We start from the raw sequence: 22,261 nt of genomic DNA, 5'->3' as shown, positions 1-22,261 counted from the left end.
TTAGGCAGTGTATTGTTTTAGGTACATTTTTGAAAGATGGAGAGAAAAATCTGTACCTATTTCATAAAGTATTGATGATAGTGATATGAGTGCATCAGAACATCAGGTTATAGTAATAAAACAAGTTGTTTGTTGAGGACCAAAATAAAAAGTGTTAAAAAAGGACAATTTCTTCGTTTGTTTTAACATTTTGCTGTGAATGACAAGTTAAAGAAACCGTGCCCTTGTTTTTCATATTTGGTAATACAGCATCTCCAGAAACTGTGAAATCTGTTTCCTCCAATAGATGACAGCATTTCAACACAATCAAGCTGGTTTAATAACATTGTTACATGGTTCTTTCCAAAATAATTAAATGATGAGATGTTAATAACCACCAAAACCTTGAATCATCTGTCCATCTAATTCTGCTTTGTTCAGAGGAAGGAGATAAGGACATATGCATCAATAAGTAATGAAGTTCATGAGCACATCAATGGTCGATCATCAACTCATATCATATTTATAAGAGCAGCTAATGTTTTTAAATGAGTTTGTGTTGTCATCTGCCCCAGCTGTGAGTTGTCTCTGAATAGATTTGTTATAAATGTACCATGTGATATTATTATAACTCTTTTTATTTAGTACATCACCATAGTATGAAGGGGAAATCAACCACACAGTGTTATGCCATTAACATGTGGGATGTAGTAGATCTAATTATAAAATCTGAGTTGGAGTTCAGATGTGTAACAGCACTAGAGAAAACACTCCTATTTGTCGTTCTTTTCTAATTTAATACCACTTTATATGATCAGCATAACTGTTAAAAGTTTAGCTGTCTTAACTTCACGAAATCAGATGATTCATGTTATCCAGCATGATGTTTCAGGTCATTTATTACTAATAATAATGTTAATACTATGAAGGAAAATGATTGTGAAATTCTACCATAAAGACACAACAAGGAGGAGATGATTTAAGAGAGAATGCAACATATACACTACCGGTCAAAAGTCTGGAATTATTATGATGTTATGATTTTGCTCTCACCGAGGATGCGTTCATTTAATCAATAAGACAATGAAAGCAGTAATATTGTGAAATTTAATAGAAGGTCAATTATTCCTGTGACGGAAAAGCTGAATTTTCAGCATCATTACTGAGAAAAGTTGTGATGCTTAATATTATTGTGGAGAGCATTATAATTAAAAGGTTGGGTAATTCAGATTATAAACAAAAGAAAGAAAATAAATGAATTCTTCTATTGAACAAGGATGCATTACTCTGATAAAAAGCGACAATAGAGACAAATGTCAAAATATATTTCTGTCTATGAATGCTGTTTTTCAAATAGTCAAATGCATTAAGCAGACTACAGTTTTCAATGTTTATTGAACTGCAAATCAGCGTATTAAAATGATTTCTGAAGGATCATGCGGCACTGAAGACTTGGAGAAATGATGCAGAAAATTCAGCTTTGTATCAGAAATAAGTTAAGTTTTACAATATGCTCAAATAAAACACATTCAAATGTAATAATAATAATAATTCACTGGATTTCTGTTTTACTATACTTTTGATCAAACTGGTGTGCATAAGTGACTTTTTCTTGACCGGGAACATCTTAATGTTCACTTTTTTTGATAAATGACTCTTGACATTTAGTTTTGTGTGACTCCTCACAAGAAAGTGTATGCATACTGCACTCTGGACATATTTAGGCTTGTATGAGACAGGAGCTGGGACGTCTCCAAGTCTACTACTAATGGACTACTAGATGACTTCTACGGCCAACTTCCTGATCGTGATCTGTCAAATCACTCAAAACTGCTGCTACTGTTGTGAATTCAATTGGAAAGCTTATGTTAATTCATGTAGTTATGTTAAAATCAGTGGTCGGGCAACTGCAAGTCGTCTGTTCAACAAATCTATATTGGCAAAATAGTGTGCGATTACGCAAAGATACACAGAGATTACTGCAAATACAGCAGCCATAATCAAAGTCTCTATTAACAGAATACGAGCCGTTCTTTTCCAGTGAGGAGAGGAGCCAATGCAGCTCATGGGACGTCCTGTCGGGCGGCTCTCCCACATTCTGCAGCAGTGACTCAGCATTGGTTAAACTCGGCTCTCCGCTTGGACAGCGTCAAAGTGTCTATGCCAGCGGTGTGACCGGCATCACTGATACGCCAGGCAGTTGTGCGGCGTGCACTCCTCCTGCTCCTCCAGCTCGGGGCACGGCGTGCCACTGTTGGCCGGTTTGAGCAGGATGTAACGGGTGCGATGGCGCAGGCCTCCCCGAGAGCACGGCCTCAGACACAGGCCCCAGGACGACCACATCGACACCTCGCAGTCCAGCGGCGTTTCTGCAAGACATGCGGGAATCATGAGGATCAGTGGCCAAAAAAGCTGTCTGGAATCAATCCGTCAGGAGATTATGTTTATGTGCATGTTTATGCATTGTCAATTAAAGAAAAACAGACCACTGGTGTACTTGGGCTGAGGGGCTCCGATAAACCAAATAATTCAACAAATGTTTATTTTATAGCAGGTTAGTGGGTCAGTGTCTAATTTGCTTAAATTTCAGGGTTTTTTTGCAATGTCCACTTTTTGAATGAAATTTAAAATTATAAATAGATATTTTTAAGTTTATATTATCTGTTTAAAATTTATTTCTACAACTTAAACCTTATTTAAAAAAACTGATGAAGTTGAGATTTAACGTTTCTTTTAAATATTTCAATTTACTTGTTTTTTATATATATATATATATATATATATATTTATTTTATTAAAGTTGATCTCAGATTACCTATTGTCAAGGAGTATATTAATCGCCTGCCTATATTGGGTACATAGTTATGGTTTGCAATATTTTTTATGATTGTAATCTAATCGAGAGAACATCTGTATAGCCAAACAAGAAGATAAAATAGTGAAAGTGTCGACTGTAACCTGTCAATCTGTACTATTTGTCCATAACATAGCTGACAAACTCAAAACATCTTTTTCTTTGTAATATCAAAACCATGTTTAATGACTAAGTTTGGCAACTAGCAGATAAGTTACATTTATTATACACAAAAATATATAAATTAAATCCAACAGTATGTAATATAGTGCTCCTGTAGCTCAAGTGGTAAAGCATTGCCTTAACAAGTGCTAGGTTGGGGTTTCAAATCCTAAGGAACACGTTAGGAGAAAATTGTTAGCTTGAATGCAATGTAAGTTGCTTTTGATAAAAGCGTCTGCTAAATGCATTAAAATATATATTTTTTTATGTACTCTAAATTATAGAATGACTCCTATGCATTCAGTTTGAAAGTCTCAATTCATGTGTGATACTAGCAATGAGTCATGGAAATTTAGTGGAACTTAGTTCAAGTTAGTGGAACAACACATGCTTAAAATTAATTTTGTGGAAGCAAATAAAAAGTGTTTACCACATGTGGTGTGCATTAGGGTTCACCAAATTTCAATTGTTTAACCCCCCCCCAAAAAAAACAAAACACTGCAACACATAAAATCGTGCACAATGCTGCGGTAAACCAAAACATCTACAAGAAGCACGTAGCACTTCTTTTTTGAAAGAATACAATCCATAGACAGAAAACTCTGCGGCTGAATGTCAAACGTGTGCAGCTCTACCTGAGAATCTGTGGGGTTTGGTTGTGTCCGGCAGGATGTGATTGGACACTCGGTTCTGTGTGCGGCCCTGTCGCTTCACCCAAATAGTGGCCAGAGGCGGGAGTTCGGTTAGCCGAGGGTAATAGAAGGAATTTGCCGGGTGGTTTGGCTTCTGAGAGGTGATCTGAATAAGAAGAAAACAGATGCTGATGCAGTAGAGTGGGGATTTGCATCAGCCAAAATGTAAGACATTGATTTCTAAATGTAAATCTAGAAAACAAAACGTTTTTATGATGCTTTTTAAAATTCATTTAGTTTTTTTTTTTTTGTCTATTTTGAGTTTGACAGCTCCTGGTCCCTCATCCACTCTAATTATATGGAAGAGAGCAGCGTGAACATTCTTCTAAATTTCTCCTTTTGTGTTCCATACTGACTTGAAATTTCAGGAGGGTGAGAAAAACATTCATTTTGGGGTAAACTAATCTTTTAAAAGTTATGGAAATTTCGATAGTGAATACATTGGTAACACTTCAGATTAGGGAACACATTCATTATGAGTTAAGAGTTCTGCCTCAATAAACTCCTCATTTGTTGCTTATTTATAGTCCGTAAGGTGATACAGTTTAGATATGGGTTTGAATTAAGGGATCTAAAATATGGTCATGCAGAAAAATAAATGTATATGTGCGTTAAACAGCAAAACAGTAGTAATATGTATTTTAATAAACGACTAGTTAATAGCGAGAATAGGTTCTTAAAATAAAGTGTTACCAATACATTAATGTAAGACGAATTCTCCCCTGAATTAGATTAAAATCTCAAAGAATGATTGTCTTATTACAGACACTGGTACCCGACGAAATGTTAATCTTACTTACAATCTGTTAAAAACCTTATCCAGTCACCATGAACAAAAAGTAAAGCCATAAAAATGCTTTGGCCAAAAATGCCAGAGCCTTCCTTCTACAGTTACTTGAAATCATATCTTCTTTTTTTTTTGAACAGGCAACATTTGATTGGTCCTCTCATTGTGAATAATGCACTCTCTAATTAAAAGGTTTCGTAATGTTATTGAAATGCATTTCTTAGTCTCATTAAGGCATGCAACCAGTAAAAAAATACAGTCAAATAATTCTTTTAAAATGTAATTTATTCCTGTGATCAAAGCTGAAATTTCAGCATCATTGCTGCAGTGTCACATGATCCTTCAGAAATCATTATAATATGCTAAACACTACATGTGTCTTTAATTTAACGTAAAAGCATTGATTTCTTCTTACAGCGCCCAACCTTTTAAAGGCTCGTGTATAGCTGGATCATGGGAAGCGTATCTTACCATGGTGATATTTTCTGGGGGTATTGTTGGAAAGTTTGGCGAGGAGAAAGTGAAGCCGCTATCAGTGCCAGCATCAAATGGGTGCAAGTCAAAGGTCACTTCCTGTTTCCATTGCCCACCCTCACACAGGTTCAGACTGTCCACCCCCACGAACCAGTCTGGACTGGGGATCACTTTCACGATCAGAGACAGCTGTGAGAGAAAACACAACACGATCAGTCATCATCAGCGCTGATTTACCCAATGCCTTTGCACTTGCTTTTCCCAGCATGCTCTGCTAACATAATTGGCTTCATAAGTCACATCTGTAACTTTTCTTTCTTGCCATTTCCAGTATTTTCCACTCCTTCCTGTGTATGTTAGGTTAGACCATCTGGGTTTTTTTTTTCTTCTCTCAATGGTGATGAATGTTTCCTTTATGAATATGACCTCATTCAGGAAGAGCCCTTGGGTCAGAGCAGGACGAGGGAATGGCCTCACCCTGCAATCGCAGAGAGAAACCAGCCATGGGGCGACGTCGCCTATTTTAGGACCAGCGCAAGCCTGATATTCGGCCAACGATGATTCATCAGACATGCAATAAATCCTAACAGATCCTGTCTGCTCGGGTTCACATAAGGTATATCTGTCAAACCTCGCCAAATCACATAGATGTTCAAATCTACTGAACAAACTATAAGTGCAAAACTCAGCAAGTGTGTTCTGGGTAGCTGCTTACTAGCACAAAACATTAGGGCTTTGCACACTTGATTGACTGAATGAATGGATGAATCATTGATTTACCATCTGGGGCTATTGCCTTTCTTAATTAGTTAACCCTTTATTATTCTAAATGTTTTTTTGCACTGGTTATACTTTACCAAGGGTTAAACTTTAATCCTGGGTATTAATAAACAGATGTTTCACACTGTATATTCATAAACTTAACATTTATATTTGACAGTAACTGGAGGAGTTTCATAACCCTGCAGCGCTAACATCGTTTCTAAATTACAAGTGTGAAACGTCTAAATTACCTGGGTTTAAAAACAGCATTTATACTTGCATTTATAATGATAACCCTGGGTTAAATAGTGTCAAAATCCCTTAAAAATCTCTTTAATACCTAAACTTTTTTTCTCAGACATCAATTAGATTAAATATAGAGAGAATGAGATTTTATGAAATGTCCTGCTTGGTTAGTTTTGTCTCTCTCTCCAGAGTTTGAGTAGAAATCTTAAAAATGTCTCAATCCGAATATCTGTAATAAAAAACACATCCACCATTTTATTGTTCTGTAATCTGTAAAGTATTTTAATATCTCATAGGAATTTATAAGAGAATCACTCAAGGCAAAGTGATTCACACTTAAAGCATAAATAAAAAATACATCAAGTCTGCCATTTTTAAACCAGAAGGTCAAAAATGTTTAAAAATATTTGATATAACAAATGTTAAAACTCCCCAAAACCATTTTCTTCGGCTAGGAAACTACATTTCATTTTTATTTGTCTATCAACAGCTGTTATTTTTCCTTAAGAACACCTTGAAACTTCTGGATTAACCCTTAACCCTAACCCTAACCCTCCCAACATTAATCCCCATTAATTATTTTATTCTATGAGAGCTTGGGAGTCAAAACGTTTGAGCATCCCTACATGAAGCCTCTTGAGCCACGGAAGAGCATACAGACTCATTACATCAGAATCACACTCTTAAAAACAAAGCCACTTTGGGTCCTCAAAGAACCTTCCATTGACCAGTTCTTAAAAGAACATTTTCTCTTTTAATGTGAAGAAGGTTTTATTCTAAAGAACAATTAAGAATGTTTTGTGCAATGGTAGGTTTCAATGGATACTGAAGGTTCTTCTTGGGAAAGAACCTTTATTTTTAGGACTACAGGTCTCATATATTAGTGTGAACTCCTCACAATAGGTAATTCCTAAAGCAAACATTAAAAGATATTTGTAGTCTGCTCTTTGCCTCCATATTTGGGCCACAGTTTTGTTACCTTATGACAACATCCAGTCTACAGCTGACTTTTCCCCAGACTGGATTTACTCTTGTCTCTCCCTCGTCTCTTCTCATTCTGTGGCTTTTCCAGGAATACCTCCTGCTATATCAATTTCTCTGGCGTGAGAGGCGAGCGATGTCTCATCCCTCTGCTGTCTGTTCCGGCCCTGCACTAATAGAGCTCAATCTCTCTTCAGGGCACAGAGTCACACGAACACATTTGCCAAACCAATGCCCCGATTTGAAAAATAATACACAGCTCATCTATTCCTCTGTCTGTCGGCATGCACAGCTGGAACGTGCCCTGGTTTCTTACATAGCTCAGTCTTTGTAGAAATCCACATCGCTGCCGCTGTCTGGATCTTATTAAATGCAAAAGAACCTTGATTTTGGCCAGCGCTTTGCTGTTTATGATCGACTTATTTTCCTGTTGATTTGAGGGTGTTGGTCATGCATTTGTGGGATTTGAGATTCGATACCGTGTCTGTTTTTTAGAGATCTTAATCAAACACATTGCAATTGTAGCCCAACAGTATATTTAGGAAGTGTCTTTGAAAATGACACAGAAGGATGATAAATGCTGCTTTCACAGGCAGTATACAGAGGTAAGAAGGCATCAAGGCACGTTTAATCCAGTGTTTGTATAACAGCTTGTCTACCGAGACGCCTTCAAACCTACAATCCTTTGGTAAAAATGTTATTTAGTAGATAAACAAGAAACTGAGTTTTACGTTTTCTGAAGAGCACACGAGTTGTGCAGTGTTTTTATTGCACTGCTAATGCGGGTTCTATGGTTTTCTGATTTTAAATTGCATGTCAAAACAGCATTTTCAGTTGCTTTTGATATATCTTGGGTCCCTCACTTTAAAAAAAAAAAAAAAAAGATTGCTGTGAATAGTAATCAAAACTTAAAAGCCAGCATTAGAATAAATAATGATGCATTGTTTCAACTTAAGAAGTAAGTGTTAATGCTTTACTTCAAATTATAAGTTTAGTTAACGTAGTTAAGTTGGATATTTAAGTTATCTCATCAAGTTTTATGTTGTTATTACCAGTATTGGGGGTAATGCGAGTTACGTAATCAGATTACTTTATTAAGTAACTAGTAAAGCAATGCATTACTTTTTAATTTAGAAGGAAATATCCAAGTTACGTTTTCAAATAAGTAACACCAGTTACTGTCCATAAAAAGTAACATAATTAGTTACTTTGTTAGGGAGTAACGCAATATTGTAATGCATTACATTTAAAAGTAACTTTCCCCAATACCGGTTACAACAATCTGCAGTAGCGTTTTTTTACATTGCTTCAATGTACGTTTATGGGATTTTTAAATCATTGATCATTTATTTTTAAGTCATTGTTCATCTCTCCTCAATAAGGTCATTGTTCATCTCTCCTCAATAAGCCACATAACTTGAGGCATCATTCATGTCTTGCAGAACAAGTTACTCACCAAAGTTTAATACTATACATATGTTTAATACTATAAGGCCTAAACAATCCGAACATCAATAATAAGTGATTCTCTCTCTCTCTTTCTCTCTCTCTCACACACACACACGTCCCAAGGCCACAGTCATACTCCCAGTCAAACCTCACTGCTATGCGGATCTAAAAACAGCAGACGTCCCTCCATGCTGTGGTTCAGTACCAGCAACAGTGAATGCCAGGCGCATCTGAGGGTGGCTGCCGTTTTTAATAGGTCTCCTTTATATTCCAGACTTTGGCAAAAAAAGATATGTAGGTCACCAGCAGCACCAGCGCTGCCTTTAGACCCTGTTACCAACGGTCTCGTGGCTAACAGGAAAATAAATATTCCAGAAAGGGAGAAGGAAAGGTTCCAGCCTCTCGCTGTCTGCAGGTCTGGTGGGTGCAGGAGCCGGAAGTGAGGGAGAGAGGGCTGTGGTCTGGAGGTCCTGGGACTCTGGATGTGGTTTTGGAGTCCTGCGCTCTGGTGAAGTCTGTCTTTGTGCAATATATAAGTATATTGTATCATTAAAGTGAGTCTGAAGTGAAATTTCATCCTTTCTGAATGCATTCTATTGGGAATAATTCATCTGTTTGCATGTGCTTTATTTTTTTAAAAGCATATTTGGACCTCATGGAATGAAACACATCCCACATCCCTCACACTAGGTACAATGCTCACTTCTTAATAGTAAGTAAGGTAGTTGTTAAGTTTAGGTATGGGGTAGGATTTAATGATCTAAAATGAAGATGCAGAACAAGGTGTGCTTTGTAAGTACTACAAAACAGCCTGTATGCTATTAATCAGCACACTGGTTTATAGAGAGAGCTGGTCCTTAAAATAAACTTTCGGATGTACGTCACAATACAGAAGAAAACATTCATTGCTACTTCCGTTTTGTCTTCCAGGGCCTAGTCTTTATTCAGGTTGTTTAATGCTCTATTAATTTGATGGCTTTACCTTAGTGCAGTGAAAATGTCTGAAACGAGGCAGTCCAAACCGTGGAATGGGAAATGTCTTCGGGGAATTTCCCCTTCTGACTTGCCATCCAGAAAATCATTATTTCTAAATAACTGTTTTCATTTCGATTCCAATGTAAAGTCAGCATATCCTTGACACAAGCAGATTTACCTGCTTCTCTACTGGACAGATGAAACCAATCCTTATTTGTACCGAAACTGTTTTACATCTAAGCTCTTTCATTAATGCATGAATTGGCATTCCCAATGAGTTTTTAGGCCTAAAACTAGACATGAGTAAGGACCAGTGCTTCTGGTTCAATTGACCAGAAATCAATAGGGTTTTTAATGGGTTTTTGGGTAAATGTCTGAAATAAGGTCTGTGTTTAAAACAAACTCAAGATATTTTCATGTTCTATTCTATTCTATTCTATTCTGTGCTTTTACTTGCATTGAAAAAGTCAGTTGCTAACCCTAGTGAAACATAAATATACTTAAATATATTAGAAATACATTTATTTCATGCTAATATACTACAAATACATTTACATGTACTTAAAAAAACACATTGCAATCATACTTTTCGTATAGTAAACTGTTATACTTGAAGTCTGCTAAACTACTTTTGTACTTAATGCATTTTAATTGTGCGGAAGAAGTGCAAAGATATACTGAAGTATATTTGATTGTACTAAAGTGGAACTATTGCAAGTATACTACACTTTAAATATCTTGGATTTAAAGACCAATATTATTCAAATATCATATGATCCTCATCAATAGTGACATTAAAACACATTTTAGACTTAATATAAAGAAACGTGCATTCTGCACAAGTACTTCAAACAAAGTGTCATTATAATTTTTATGCCAATAAGTCTTTAGTGATATGTCAGTAAATTTGTTAATAGATTTGAACTAGACTTAGTATGAAATAAATGTATTTACTTTTTTAAGTGGCTAAATTTGTTGGGGCATTAAATGTATTTTTTTGTCAATTTTACAGCCTCGGTGGGTTTATAATCAAACTCTTGCATATTATACTAACTCAAACTTTTGCCTTGAAAGACCAAAATAAGCTTAATTGTGGTGTTTTTAAGTATTGCAACCGTGGCGTACTTGATTATATTTATATTTTGCTGGTCACAGATCTTATTTTCCACAATAATCCAACAGCCAATAGAAAAATCCTATTGGGTTTTTGTCAAGGGAACCAGAGTGATGCTGACTTCTGGGTTTGCCTACCAAAATACGTCACTGCAGCAGTCTACTTATAAAACAATGGGCTGTTTTGTGGCCATGTCGACCTTACCAGCGGGGACCTGGGCGTCAGGAGCAGCTCTGTGGAGCTGTGGCCGAAGCCTGAGGGGATCCCGGCTGTGCGGTACATGGACCCCACCACTCGCCTCTTCCTCGCCTCCTTGGCATCCTTCACCAGATCCACCGTGAGTCCCTGCTCAGCGAAGCTCTTCATGCCATCGCTCGCCGGCGCCCCCTCCTGCCACAGCCGGTACTGCTCATTATGGGTCACGGCTGCACAGAAGTAACAGCAGCCAATGAGTGAAGGGTAAACTCAGAGAAAACATTTAAACGGCTCATGCTTTCAGGCCTCGTGATTCCTCGGGCACGTTCTGCAGTGGTTTGTCGAACATTACTACCAATCCATGAATTTTTATTGCTCATCAGATTTCACAAAACACAGATACAGCTCTGCCACCTTCTGTGTGCTCTACACACCTGGAGCTGTGGTATAAAGACATGCAGAAGCCTCCAATGCCAAGAGAATAAACACCTAAAAACAAAACCTTCAGTGAGAAAAAACAGACCAGTGTGCACCTAAAGTTCAGGGGTGACCGAGACTGTTATGTAATATATTAAAGTAGATTTTCATGTTTTAAGGTTTAAGTGTGTCAATTTATTGACGGGTTCAGAGCTGCTTTGACTTTGTCATGACACTCAGCGCATTATATTTTCAGTTAATTGCAATTGTATTTCTTTAAAAAAAGAAGTGGTTAAATATGTGCACAGAAAAAAAGACAAATCCCAGTTAGGTATGCAAACAGACACCAAGAAGACCAATCACAAACTGTTTTTATGATTTAAAGATGTAGTGTTCACTAAATGTCACATGGCATTTCAAATGCTAAACATCCATGTCAATCAAAGGGGGTTCGACAAACTTAAATCTTAAGTAGTTAGATGGGAAAACACTTTTTTTCAGGTTTTTTACTTTTTGCTATGCATGTAGCTTTCTGTGATTTCTTAGCAAAAACTTTCATCTCTCTCCATAACTGACCACAAATTCAAGCGCAGTCATATTTACTCTTTAAAATAAATGTGCTTATTAAAAGTAAAGCGATGCCGTAGAAGAGCCTTTCCCCCGCCAAAAACAAATGAGTCAAAGATTCTTTAAAGAACCATCTCTTTCTTATCCTTTCACAATCTGAAGAACCTTCTTTCAACACAAAGAACTTTGTGAAACAGAAAGGTTCTTCGGATATTAAAGGTTCTTAATGGAGCCATTTAAACAAAAAAAAAGGTTCTTAGCATCGTGAAGCAGCTTCATTTTTAAGAGTTTACTGTCGCTCGGCAGAACTTCATGGGTGAAATCCAGTCAGTTCAATAGAAATCTGTGCAGATTTTGCAGCAGGTCCAATTTTTCACTTAGCTTCGTAGCACTTACCAACAGAAAGTTGCTCAGTTTGAAAGAGACTGCTGAGCGAACTGTGCTTCATGCATCGCTACACTATTGACAATAGACAATGGACCTTTTTCACAACATTTGCCAATATGATCATACCTTATGACTTAACTTCTTTTCCAAAAGTGACGTTCTCTTCTTTAATAGGAATCTGTTCAACTGCTCTCAAAAACCAGAATGTCACGTGTAACCAGGCTAGAGTTACATTTTCTGATTTTTACATTTTCTTGCCTGTGTAAAACTTGCCACCTTGATTTGAAAGGTTGTAGTAGCAGTCAATGCAAAGGTGGTTTGATAGGTTACTGGAATCTTGCTATAAAGTTTGTTATAGTTACAAGATTGCTTTCTCAAGTCTTTGATGAATTTATTTTGTTAAAGGTTAATGGTAAAACACATCCATCTAGTGCGTTGAAACAGAAAAACCATTGAAACAGTTCAATGTACTGGAGAAAACCTGTTCTGTGTGATCTTTACCAAATGAAAAACTGCAAGGTCTAGAAACTTCTTTTAACTTGAGCACTGTTCTTTTACAACTCTGTCTTTGAGAGATGCTGCAAAAGACACAAGTGTAAAGGTCAAAAACAAATCGAATATCTACTCCTGTTTTCCCACAGAACACAGAATGTTTGGAACTACATAAGAATTTTTAAAGGATTTGTTCACTTCCAGAATAAACATTTCCTGATAATTTACTCCCATGTCATCCATGTCCGTTCATGTCTTTCTTTCTTCAGTCGAAAACAATGGGAGCCAATGGGTTGAAGTTCCAGATTGCCAATTCAGTGCAGCTTCAAAGGGCTCTACACAATCCCAACGGATGAATAATGGTCTTCTCCAGCAAAATGATCAGCTTTTTTTTATAAATGTGTTTTTTTTTTAGCCACACATGCTCATCTTGCAATAGCTCAGTATCACACAATAACAGTCACATTGTAAAGGTCACACGTGACGTAGACAGAAGTACCAACCTAGTTTATACAAAAACGTGCAAAGAAAGTCTTTATAAAAAAGTTAAAACAACAATGTTGGATGATTTTTAAGGTGGAGGAGAAAATGAGATGGTACACAGTACAACAGATGAAAAACTATCCAGACGTGACCTTTCCAACATCAATGCATCTTGTGTGAAGTAACGCAAGCGCATCACAGAGCTAGTGCAAGACGAGCTGTGGTTAAAAAGTTTATACTTTTTTTGTTTTTGTTAGAAATTGACTAATCTTTCCACTAGATTAGTCCCTTATTCCCTTATTCCTTTGTAGTTGCACTGAAACTGCAAACTCATTGATCCCCATTGAAGTCCACTATATAGAGAAACATCCTGCAATGCTTTCCTCAAAACCTTAATTTCTTTTTAACTGAAGAAAGAAAGACATGAACATCTTGGATAGCATTGGGTTGAGTAAATTATCAGGAAATGTTTATTCTGGAAGTGAACTAATCCTTTAAATACAGACAGATTATTATAATTTTTTGTTTCAAAACTAAACGTGCCTTGTTTGATAATTCAGCTATTAGCGCTTGATATCACGACAGAGGTTTGAAAGTGGAAGGAGCTAAGATGATGTTTCTGAAATGATTTCAGCCTCTATTTAACGTCCCACTGCGTTCTTCATAACTACAAACCATTTTGGTCTGGCAGACGCGGAGCTGGGAGCGAGAGCGCAGGAGAATGAGAGAAAATGATATAAGTGAGAATGAGAGGAAGGCAGGCAGCACGTCTGGCACGCTGACACGTCTAGTCTCTCCATGCTACACGTCTGGACAGAAAAATTGAAGAGACCTGACCTCAATCAGCTAAACCACAAACCGCAACCATCTCCAGCGCTTTTATCTCTCCATCTCCGTCTCTCCTCTAATAGTCCCATCCTTCAAATGTGGAGTTCATATGCACGAAGAATCCTTTTGATTACATGCAAAAATGTGCGGTTTCTGAACATAAGTGCGATACAACAGTGATAAATGGATAAAGAGAGAGCCGGAAAGCCATCCAGGAGGCAGGAGAAACCACACAGACATCGTCTCAGTGCTTCAAATCCACAGTCTAAACTCTAAGGATCTCTGGCTTGTACATGTTTTGGCTGGACCGTATAGACACCCCAAAGAGCACATCCTCAGAAAATCCAGCACACAGTGATTACATAATTTAATTACAAAATAAATTAACTACTGGTTTTACTTCATTTTAATGTGTCCTTATTTTACATTTAAGTACTGAGTAATGTTAATTAACTATGTGTACTTACTATACGGTTTGGATTAGGATTTGGCTTAGGGTGTAAAAGGACACCTTAAATAAAGTGTTACCTAACTGTGCCAGTGTCATAGCTATGCAAAAGTTTGATGTCTTACCCATGAGTTTTGACCACTGTGCAGGTGGTCGGAATAAGGGATACTGTTTGGGGAAGGTCTGTGGACTCCAGTGGCCGGTGAACACCAGGATGTAAGAGGCGGGTCCTCGAGCGCTGCACTCCGCCCCATTGGTCAGAGCAAACCTGAGCAGCACGACCAGCAGCTGCTGCAGCCAACCAGGGACAAAGACCTCTGATGACATCATCTGTGTCAGGGAAAAACAGAGCAGGAAAACTCATTAGCCAAGTTGAGGGAAAACACAGCTTGTTTCCTTTCTATTGTTAATATTAGTGAAACGGCTGTGTAGAAATAATATAATTTGCCATTTCAGTTCCTTGTCATGAACTCTGATCCACTCATGCAGCAAATATGTATTGAAAGAGGAAATTACATAACTTTGGTTCCTGACACCTTAATCCTCTGTCAATGGAGGCATCTGAGATTTGCAGCTTGCTCCGACAAGACTGCATGATTCCAAGACTCTCACCAGCTGATCTTACAATGAAACCCTTATGAGGATATCTGAGGATGACGATAGCTCACCCAAATATGAAAATACTGTGACATGCGTAAACCAGCTGACAGTGAATGTCATTAAACCGAGGTGGGACGTGTCTTGATGTGCCATGTTTAACAGGCACCCATTGTGTCGAGGAGATTACTTTTTTTTTTTTTCGCTTTGAAGGAGAAAATATTTAAAGGACTTTTACTACCTAAGTCATAGTTACCATAGATGTAATGCTGTTTACAGATGCTCATGAAGATGCTGAAATCTGATTGTGCTAAAGTTGTTACATCACAATATACTGAGCCTGCCGACCAATCAGAGCAGAACTGGCTTTTCAGACAACGGCTTTAAAAAGACAAGAACTGACAAAGAGCGTTTCAGGCAAAGGGATAAAAAAAAGGGCTGCTGCATTGTATAGTAAGAGAAAAACAATATTGTTAACTGTAACTCATGTAAATGAGTTCTAGCAGACCCCAAAAGTAAAATGATGAAATATGGAAACTTTTAAATTCATGAACATACATGATATTTTATGGATCTTTTTTTTGTGATTTAGGAAACCTGAGAGCCTCCACCTCCGAATTAAAATAAGTACACATTCAATATATCTCATGTGTTTTTCTTAAAAGTTAGACTTAGTCTGGAGCACCGTGAGAGTGAAGGTACATTTTTGTGTGAACCGTATCCCTTCAAAGCCAGACAGTCAAACAGTCTGCAAAGCCAGTTTAATAAAACTCTAGACTTTAGATGCTTTAAATAAAACATAGTTAACAGCTGCTGAAGGCATATATGATGAACTCAACATCACCACGGTACAGATTTACCAAGAATCCCACAGTCACAACAACCATAGGCTTGCAGTTTATTCCCAACTAAATTAAAATAACACAGCAGCAGGGTTGTGACTGAGTTATTTTCATCCCTCATAGCCTGTGATTGAGTGTTGAGCGTATTACGCAAGAGCAGCTTAGACCCCGGCAGAAGGTTTAGAGCGTGACCGCATGAGATACTGCACCGTCTGCCACTGCCTCTTAATAAAGAGCCCAGGTGACAAAGGGCAGAAGTTCAGTATTGCTCTCGCCCCGTCCACTGGATCCCCATAGTTTATAACCAGCCACGATCATATGACAGACCAGCAGATCACAGACACAGGCTCGCCGCGTCCCTGCTTCTGGTATTTTTATGCTCGCCTGTTAAAGTTTGGAGTCAATAATGTAGGTTTAGGTTGGACTCGTAGCTCATATTTTTGAGAGGGTGTCTCTGATGTTATTGAGGGGAAGCAGCGGACTGGGTTATAACAGTGCTCATGATGAACAGATATATTAGGATTCATGAGGAGAGAGGTCTTAAGTCACCAGAAATGACCTCATGGACATAGTTCTGGAGTGAGAAAGCAGCTAAAGCGCTCCTTGTTTTAAAGCCGGCTAGACCGCAGGTTCAATGGGACATGGATCAAATCTTACGAGCGAGGACTGAATGTGCACTCCTTTTGTGGTTTCCTTTCCTTTTCTTCAGAACTCACAGTCTCTTTCTCCTATATTTAACAGATCAGGTTTCCGCATCTTTTGGAAACTCTGAAGTGTCACATCACTTTCACAAATGCAACCTTTTCCAACTGCATTTTTTCCTTTAGAGGTGAGCGGTGTGTGATTAGAAATGCCGGCAAATCAGCCTTGTTTGCCAAGGCATCTCCATATTGATGCTATTTGTGAGAAAAACCCATAGCATTAATGGCTTGAGTTTTTATGAGTTTGAGGAGCTCTGAAATAAAAAAATAAAAAAAACTATTTGTAAAGGTGCAGATGCAATGTGTTTATGTTGGTTTCGGAAACTTATTTACATCTTTCATGCATTGGTCAATTTGAGGATTTTTCTGCTTTTTTCCCATTACTTGACTTCTTTCAGGCGTGTGGAAGAAAACATTCAAAATAAACATTTTTACAACACGTGTTTAAAGTTTTCTCAAAATTAGTATTTTTCCTCCTGCAACGAGCCAACAATCTCCACTTCAGCAGAACTTACACACACCATTTTATTCCAATCTATATTCTGAAGGTTTTTATAGAGGTGCTTGTTCATATATCATTTGTACATTTTCTTTCTGGCTGTTGACAGTATTTTCAGACTTCTCGAAATCCCTTATATGTCAACAAAAGGAAATGAGAAGTTTGAACCTATCAAATGTTGACTCAAATGTTGCGATTTATGTTCTGGAAATGTATGCAAATGTGTGCATACTTAATTAGATAATGCTACAATTGCATATTTAAACAACATTTCAGAAAAACTGTGAAAATTGAACTGTCAAATGTACAAATGTACCGGGATTAATCAACTGGGAAAGTATGTTGGTAAGTAAGAAGTATTGCCATAATGACTCTACAACTGTCATGTGGTGTAACCATCAGGTAAAATGTAATATTAATAAAAGTAATACGCAATTAACCAGGAATGTACACATTTCAATCCTTATTTTTAAGCTAAAAATGTTTTCTTTTAAATTAATAACTTATTAGTCTTTTGGGGAGTTGCACTCAATGACATTTACAGCCTGAACTAATCTTTCCCTCTCATAAAATAACGTTAAATAATCAGGTATTTTAAGAGACTTATTGACATGGGCTCACTCACAAGGGTCTCCATGATATCTATTTCTGTTTTACGCTTAGTTTGTTCATGGATGTTGGTAGCACCACATGAAAACCATTATCTACATTTTGGAAAGAAATTTTGTCAAATCGTACAAACATTGAAACAAAAGAGCTTTTCTCCATCTGAGTAGATGAAGGAATTGATCCAATGATCCTGGAACAGTCTGCGATACTAGATTCGTGGCGTAGCTGTTTAAAAGCCATTTCCACCAAATTACATCACAGAGATTTAACGGCGCTGATGGTGCCGATGTGTGAACGGGACCCAAAAAAAAAAAAGCTGGGGAAATCTGTGTGAACAGCAGATGTGGCATTTTCCAGAAAAAGGTAATTGGCCAGTTTGTTTGTCCTCAATACAAACAGATCTGTTTGTTCGTGTGAGACCCTGTAAAGCATTGAAGAAACAATGCTTTGTCTGTCCAGTGGAGTCATCATTCCCAAACATCATCCGCTGACTATTAAAACTTCATAAATATTGTGATCTCATTTTGTACACGTGCAAATGCAAATTCCCATGTTTTCCACATTATCTCTGTCTTGGACTGTGAAATTAAATCAAACCTTGCACAAAGTTCTTGTACAAAGTGTACTTGCCAGTGGTTGCAGATGCTGCACGACACTGACCTAAAGCAAAGCTCCCTGTGTTTGCCCTCTTCAGCGCAGTGTCAAAAGACACACATTTCTCAAACATCCAAAAGACACAGCAAATCTCCACTCCCAGCACGAATGAGACACAATAAAACCAGGGGCGACTGAAAAGTGCCAAAGAAAAGAGCTTGCGGCTTTTTTTGCCACTTAAGCTTACACTTAGGAAGAGCAATTATGAAGCCGCAGTGAGCTTGTACTGCAGAAAGAGGTCAGGATTCTTGCATTTCAGTTGCATGCAAACGCAAAAACCACACGGGCAGAGTTTAGAAATGAATGAGAAGAGTGGGGGGGATAGTTAAATAACTGTAAAGAGTATCACATGTGTTAAAATACTTAAACACAGCAGCATTGTTCTTCAAAGAGACGTCAAACCTGCAGAAGCGGAGTGTGGGAAGGTTGCGGTATAGAGGCAGAGCAGGAAAGTGGAGAAGCAGAAACAAACCCTTGTCTTAACCTTTGCCACAGCAGCCAGCATAAGAGCAGGACACACACACACACACAGGCGCACACACACAGACAGTGGATCACATGCTAGTGAACGGCTCACTCTTACCGGGCTGTGATGGTAGACAGCAGGACAGGGCTTGTGGAGATGTGCACTACAGATCAAGACACTTCACTTTCATGCTCTCTTTCCCCTCCTTTCTTTTTTTCTTTCCTCTCTCTCCTCCCATTCTTCACCCCCACCTCTCCGTGTATGGGAACACACACACACACACACACACACACACACACACACACTCTCAGTCTTGCTCTTTTTCCAATCCTCTCCTTTTATCTCTTTTCTGGAAGTTGATGTGTTCATATATGAATAACTCTATCCTTAAGGAACTCATATAGCAGTTTGTGAGCCGTGGGTTTCTGTTTGTAGCTGGGAACTTCATCTATGTTATTGTTAAGTATCTTCATATTTATTACCTTCATAACATCCCTTAAGTACGCAGTTACAAACAGAACTGTTTCATGTGAAAATACTTTCTCCTGCCCCCGTCTAACATTGTAACACAAGCAAGCCATTTGTAGGTTGCTTCTCCTGGAAAGTGTAAACATTTCTCTATGTTTGTGCTGCCACACTGACACAGCAACAGCTCAGCCAATGGCGTGAGTTTGGGGCGGGGCTCTCTGTTTGTTCTACCAATGGTAAAGGAGTGGGAGTGTTTGGGAAACCTGTCTGAAAACAGTCATCAGATGCATTCAAATATGCATACAAATATGCTAAAAATGATATGTGAAAAGAGCATGTCCAAATTCACAGTATTTTATTAAAGTATCTGAAAAGTATCTGTTTGACCTAATACTTTCAACGAGATTCTTTAAGCTTAATATTACACAAATTTATACTACATATAACTGCGTAGATATTACACACAAAACCTTCAAAGCTTTACATACTGTGCAAATAAACGATTCATATACAGGCTGCATGTAAATAGTGAAAAATGCCTCCTTTGTAGGCAGGCAACAAGACACATCCGAATCCAGTGATCATGTCACATCCTGTCTACTGAGATGCCTTATTTTAACGATTTTTGAAGGCAACACAGACGTATCCTTCACTGCCTATGATCTCCCACAATCCTTTTCATTCCAGTCCGTGAAAGTTGATAATCAGTTTTTGTGTCAGACATATGCTTTTAAGATTTATACTGTAGTCTTTCTCTTCCTTTAAAATGGCTCAGTCATCTCGGAAGTATAACCAAATGTGTCCAATTATTCAAATTTTCTTTAAAATGAGAATGTCTCTCCCTCTAATAGCATTTACTGCCGACTAAAAACAGCAAGAAAATCATGATTTGTTTTTATACATTAAACACAATTTTGTTTCCAAACAGGTTTCCCCAACACTTCCTCCATTTGTCATTGACCAGAAAAACTAGAGCTCTGCCCCAAACTCACGCCATTGGTTAAGCAATTATTGCTATGCCAGGCTTCTCAAATAAACAGTTTCAATAGCACCAGAGTGTGGAAATCAGCCTACAAATGACTTAATATTGACTTCATTTTTAAAAGGCATTGCTTTGACTTTGAAATATGAAAACTGACAAATACAAAATCCTAACCTTTTACACATAAAAATGCAAAAATGGCATGGACGTTATTGGTACTCAGGATTTAGAATTTGGCAGTACAACCGCTGGACAGAAGTACCGTATCTAACACCTTCCCACTACTTCAGTTTATAGGTTAGCCCATCCGGCACTATGCAAAACTTACCAACACAATGCCAGAGTTTTCCTTCAGTTTCGGTGAGCAGCAAGCTGCTTAGAAAAAAGTCCATATTTGTTTTGAGAGCCACAAAATTAATTCCATATACCATATCAATAGTACGAACAGTCTGGGACATGACATTCAATACTTAGGTGTAATATTCAAACAATAACAAAAGATGTTTTATAAATACAGCCCTGATATTGCTGATCTACAGCAGCTCACACACTCGCACAAGAAGCTTTAGCACAGGAAGAATGGCTTTCATAATAACACACTCATAGAAGGGAATGACATCTGGGAATTATCTGGTTAGAAAGCAGTCAGTCCCTATGAGAGCTCACGTCAGTCCAATATAAGAGACATTTGTCACCGATTGCCCGTCAAGAAAAGACACTAACGGTAATACAGATGAAAGCCAAGAGGTTTTACCAGTCACTATAAATCAAGGCTAGCATTTACAGGAAAAGACCCATGTAAAAGCATCTATTCATCAAATTAGGTAATGTTTACTGCGTCAGGGCGAAGATAGCCATCACTTCATCAGAGGCCAGACTCAACATCGATTCGTTTGCATTGACGCAGATGGGATCAGACCCCAGAAAGTGATTGGTTTCTGTCTCAATGAGTGTTATGAGCACAGTGACCCTAATGTGAAACACTCTTGGACAAAATACTTTAATAAATCCTTCAATGGATAGCCCGATGAGACCAAGAATTTACTAGAAACTTAACAGGGTGTCTGGGTTTGTGTAGCATTTCCACAATTGTTGCAAAGTGCTTCCCAATGCAGCTAACACTTGGCGATCTGTTTGCCAATATTTCAGTAGTACACAGAGAAATTCTTTGCTAAGATTTATTAACTTGTTTGTTCATTTTGAAAAACTTTTGTTTCAAAGCAGCCAACATAAAGTTTTGTAATCCAAAAATTTGACCGATTTTGGGTCATTTCGGGTAAAGGGTGACGCAAGGTAGATGAGCTCATGCTCAGTCATCTAAGCACAATAAAACAAATTTAGTATCCAAAAAGGTCGTTTCTGCTCAGTATTTCAAGCACGGCTGTCTGCTCCTTCAACAGCTCACTTTTTCCCGGCCAACTTGTCAGTGGGTCGCGGGACGCATGACGTCATTTTGTGGGATTAAATGTAGATGCGTTGAATCCATGTCAAGTACACTGGCAATGACTCTGAGATGAACATCTACAGAGAAAACATTTACATGGGGACAGAGTGCAGCATAAACAGTCATTCTCTGCTGAGCGACTCCCATAAACAGTGGAACCTACTTTTACGTCTTGTCTGAGGGAAACAGTTTTAGACATAATAGATGGTCACCTTCTCATCTGGAGGTGCAGCGCAGACATACGATACAGCATCTCGTCTGTAATCCTCTGGGTCACTGGCACACAAACACACACTTACTGCATTACAGAATAGGAGTTTCCACTTAAAGGCCACTGAAATGAAGGTTAATGTGGGGGGAAACATGGGTAACATGGGTTCATTTTAAGAAATGTAACCCATTAAAATGTAATTGTGATGAATGAGGACAAGCAAATTTGCTCATTATGAAATAAAAAACTCATGAAGTTAAAATGGCCAGTAGCAAGTTCAGTTAAGTTAAAATATCTAGCTCAGGGATTTGTTTAAACATGCAACTTTTCACCTCACAAGGCGTTAATTGATGGACTGGAGTCAGGAGGATTACTTGTGGATTATACCAGAGATTGTTTACTACTGGGTGATGGGAGGGTATGTATTACCACTGCATGGAGAAAGTGTAACGATCGACTTGGATCTGCACCTTGATAACCAATCACATTATAGCCT

General features: G+C 38.0%; 1 protein-coding gene across 1 annotated transcript; it reads right to left on the bottom strand.

Annotated features, from left to right (window-relative positions):
* Nucleotides 1–1,118: 1,118 nt before the first annotated feature.
* LOC113113669 (spondin-2) lies at nucleotides 1,119–18,896 on the bottom strand. The gene is made up of 6 exons (XM_026280060.1): nucleotides 18,778–18,896; nucleotides 14,418–14,622; nucleotides 10,680–10,900; nucleotides 4,946–5,137; nucleotides 3,631–3,793; nucleotides 1,119–2,348 (listed from the first exon to the last, which is right to left on the bottom strand). The coding sequence occupies exons 2-6, from the start codon at nucleotides 14,620–14,622 to the stop codon at nucleotides 2,161–2,163; spliced, it is 969 nt and encodes a 322-aa protein (XP_026135845.1). The 5' UTR covers nucleotides 18,778–18,896; the 3' UTR covers nucleotides 1,119–2,160.
* Between the last annotated feature and the right edge of the window lie 3,365 nt (nucleotides 18,897–22,261).

Source organism: Carassius auratus, chromosome 14 (assembly GCF_003368295.1).
Source record: "Carassius auratus strain Wakin chromosome 14, ASM336829v1, whole genome shotgun sequence".
Taxonomy (NCBI): domain Eukaryota; kingdom Metazoa; phylum Chordata; class Actinopteri; order Cypriniformes; family Cyprinidae; genus Carassius; species Carassius auratus.
Note: the sequence above shows the minus strand (reverse complement) of the source record. Positions and strands in the feature narration are given on the sequence as shown.

What these genes read in the sequence shown, in the direction of transcription:
- LOC113113669 (XM_026280060.1), bottom strand. Translation starts at nt 14,622, where the DNA reads ATGATGTCATCAGAGGTCTTTGTCCCTGGTTGGCTGCAGCAGCTGCTG. An exon ending in ACAGTGGTCAAAACTCATGG is followed by an intron (nt 10,901 to 14,417) that starts GTAAGACATCAA and finishes ACTTCTGTGCAG; the next exon opens with CCGTGACCCATAATGAGCAG. An exon ending in CCCCAGAAAATATCACCATG is followed by an intron (nt 3,794 to 4,945) that starts GTAAGATACGCT and finishes CTTCTTATTCAG; the next exon opens with ATCACCTCTCAGAAGCCAAA.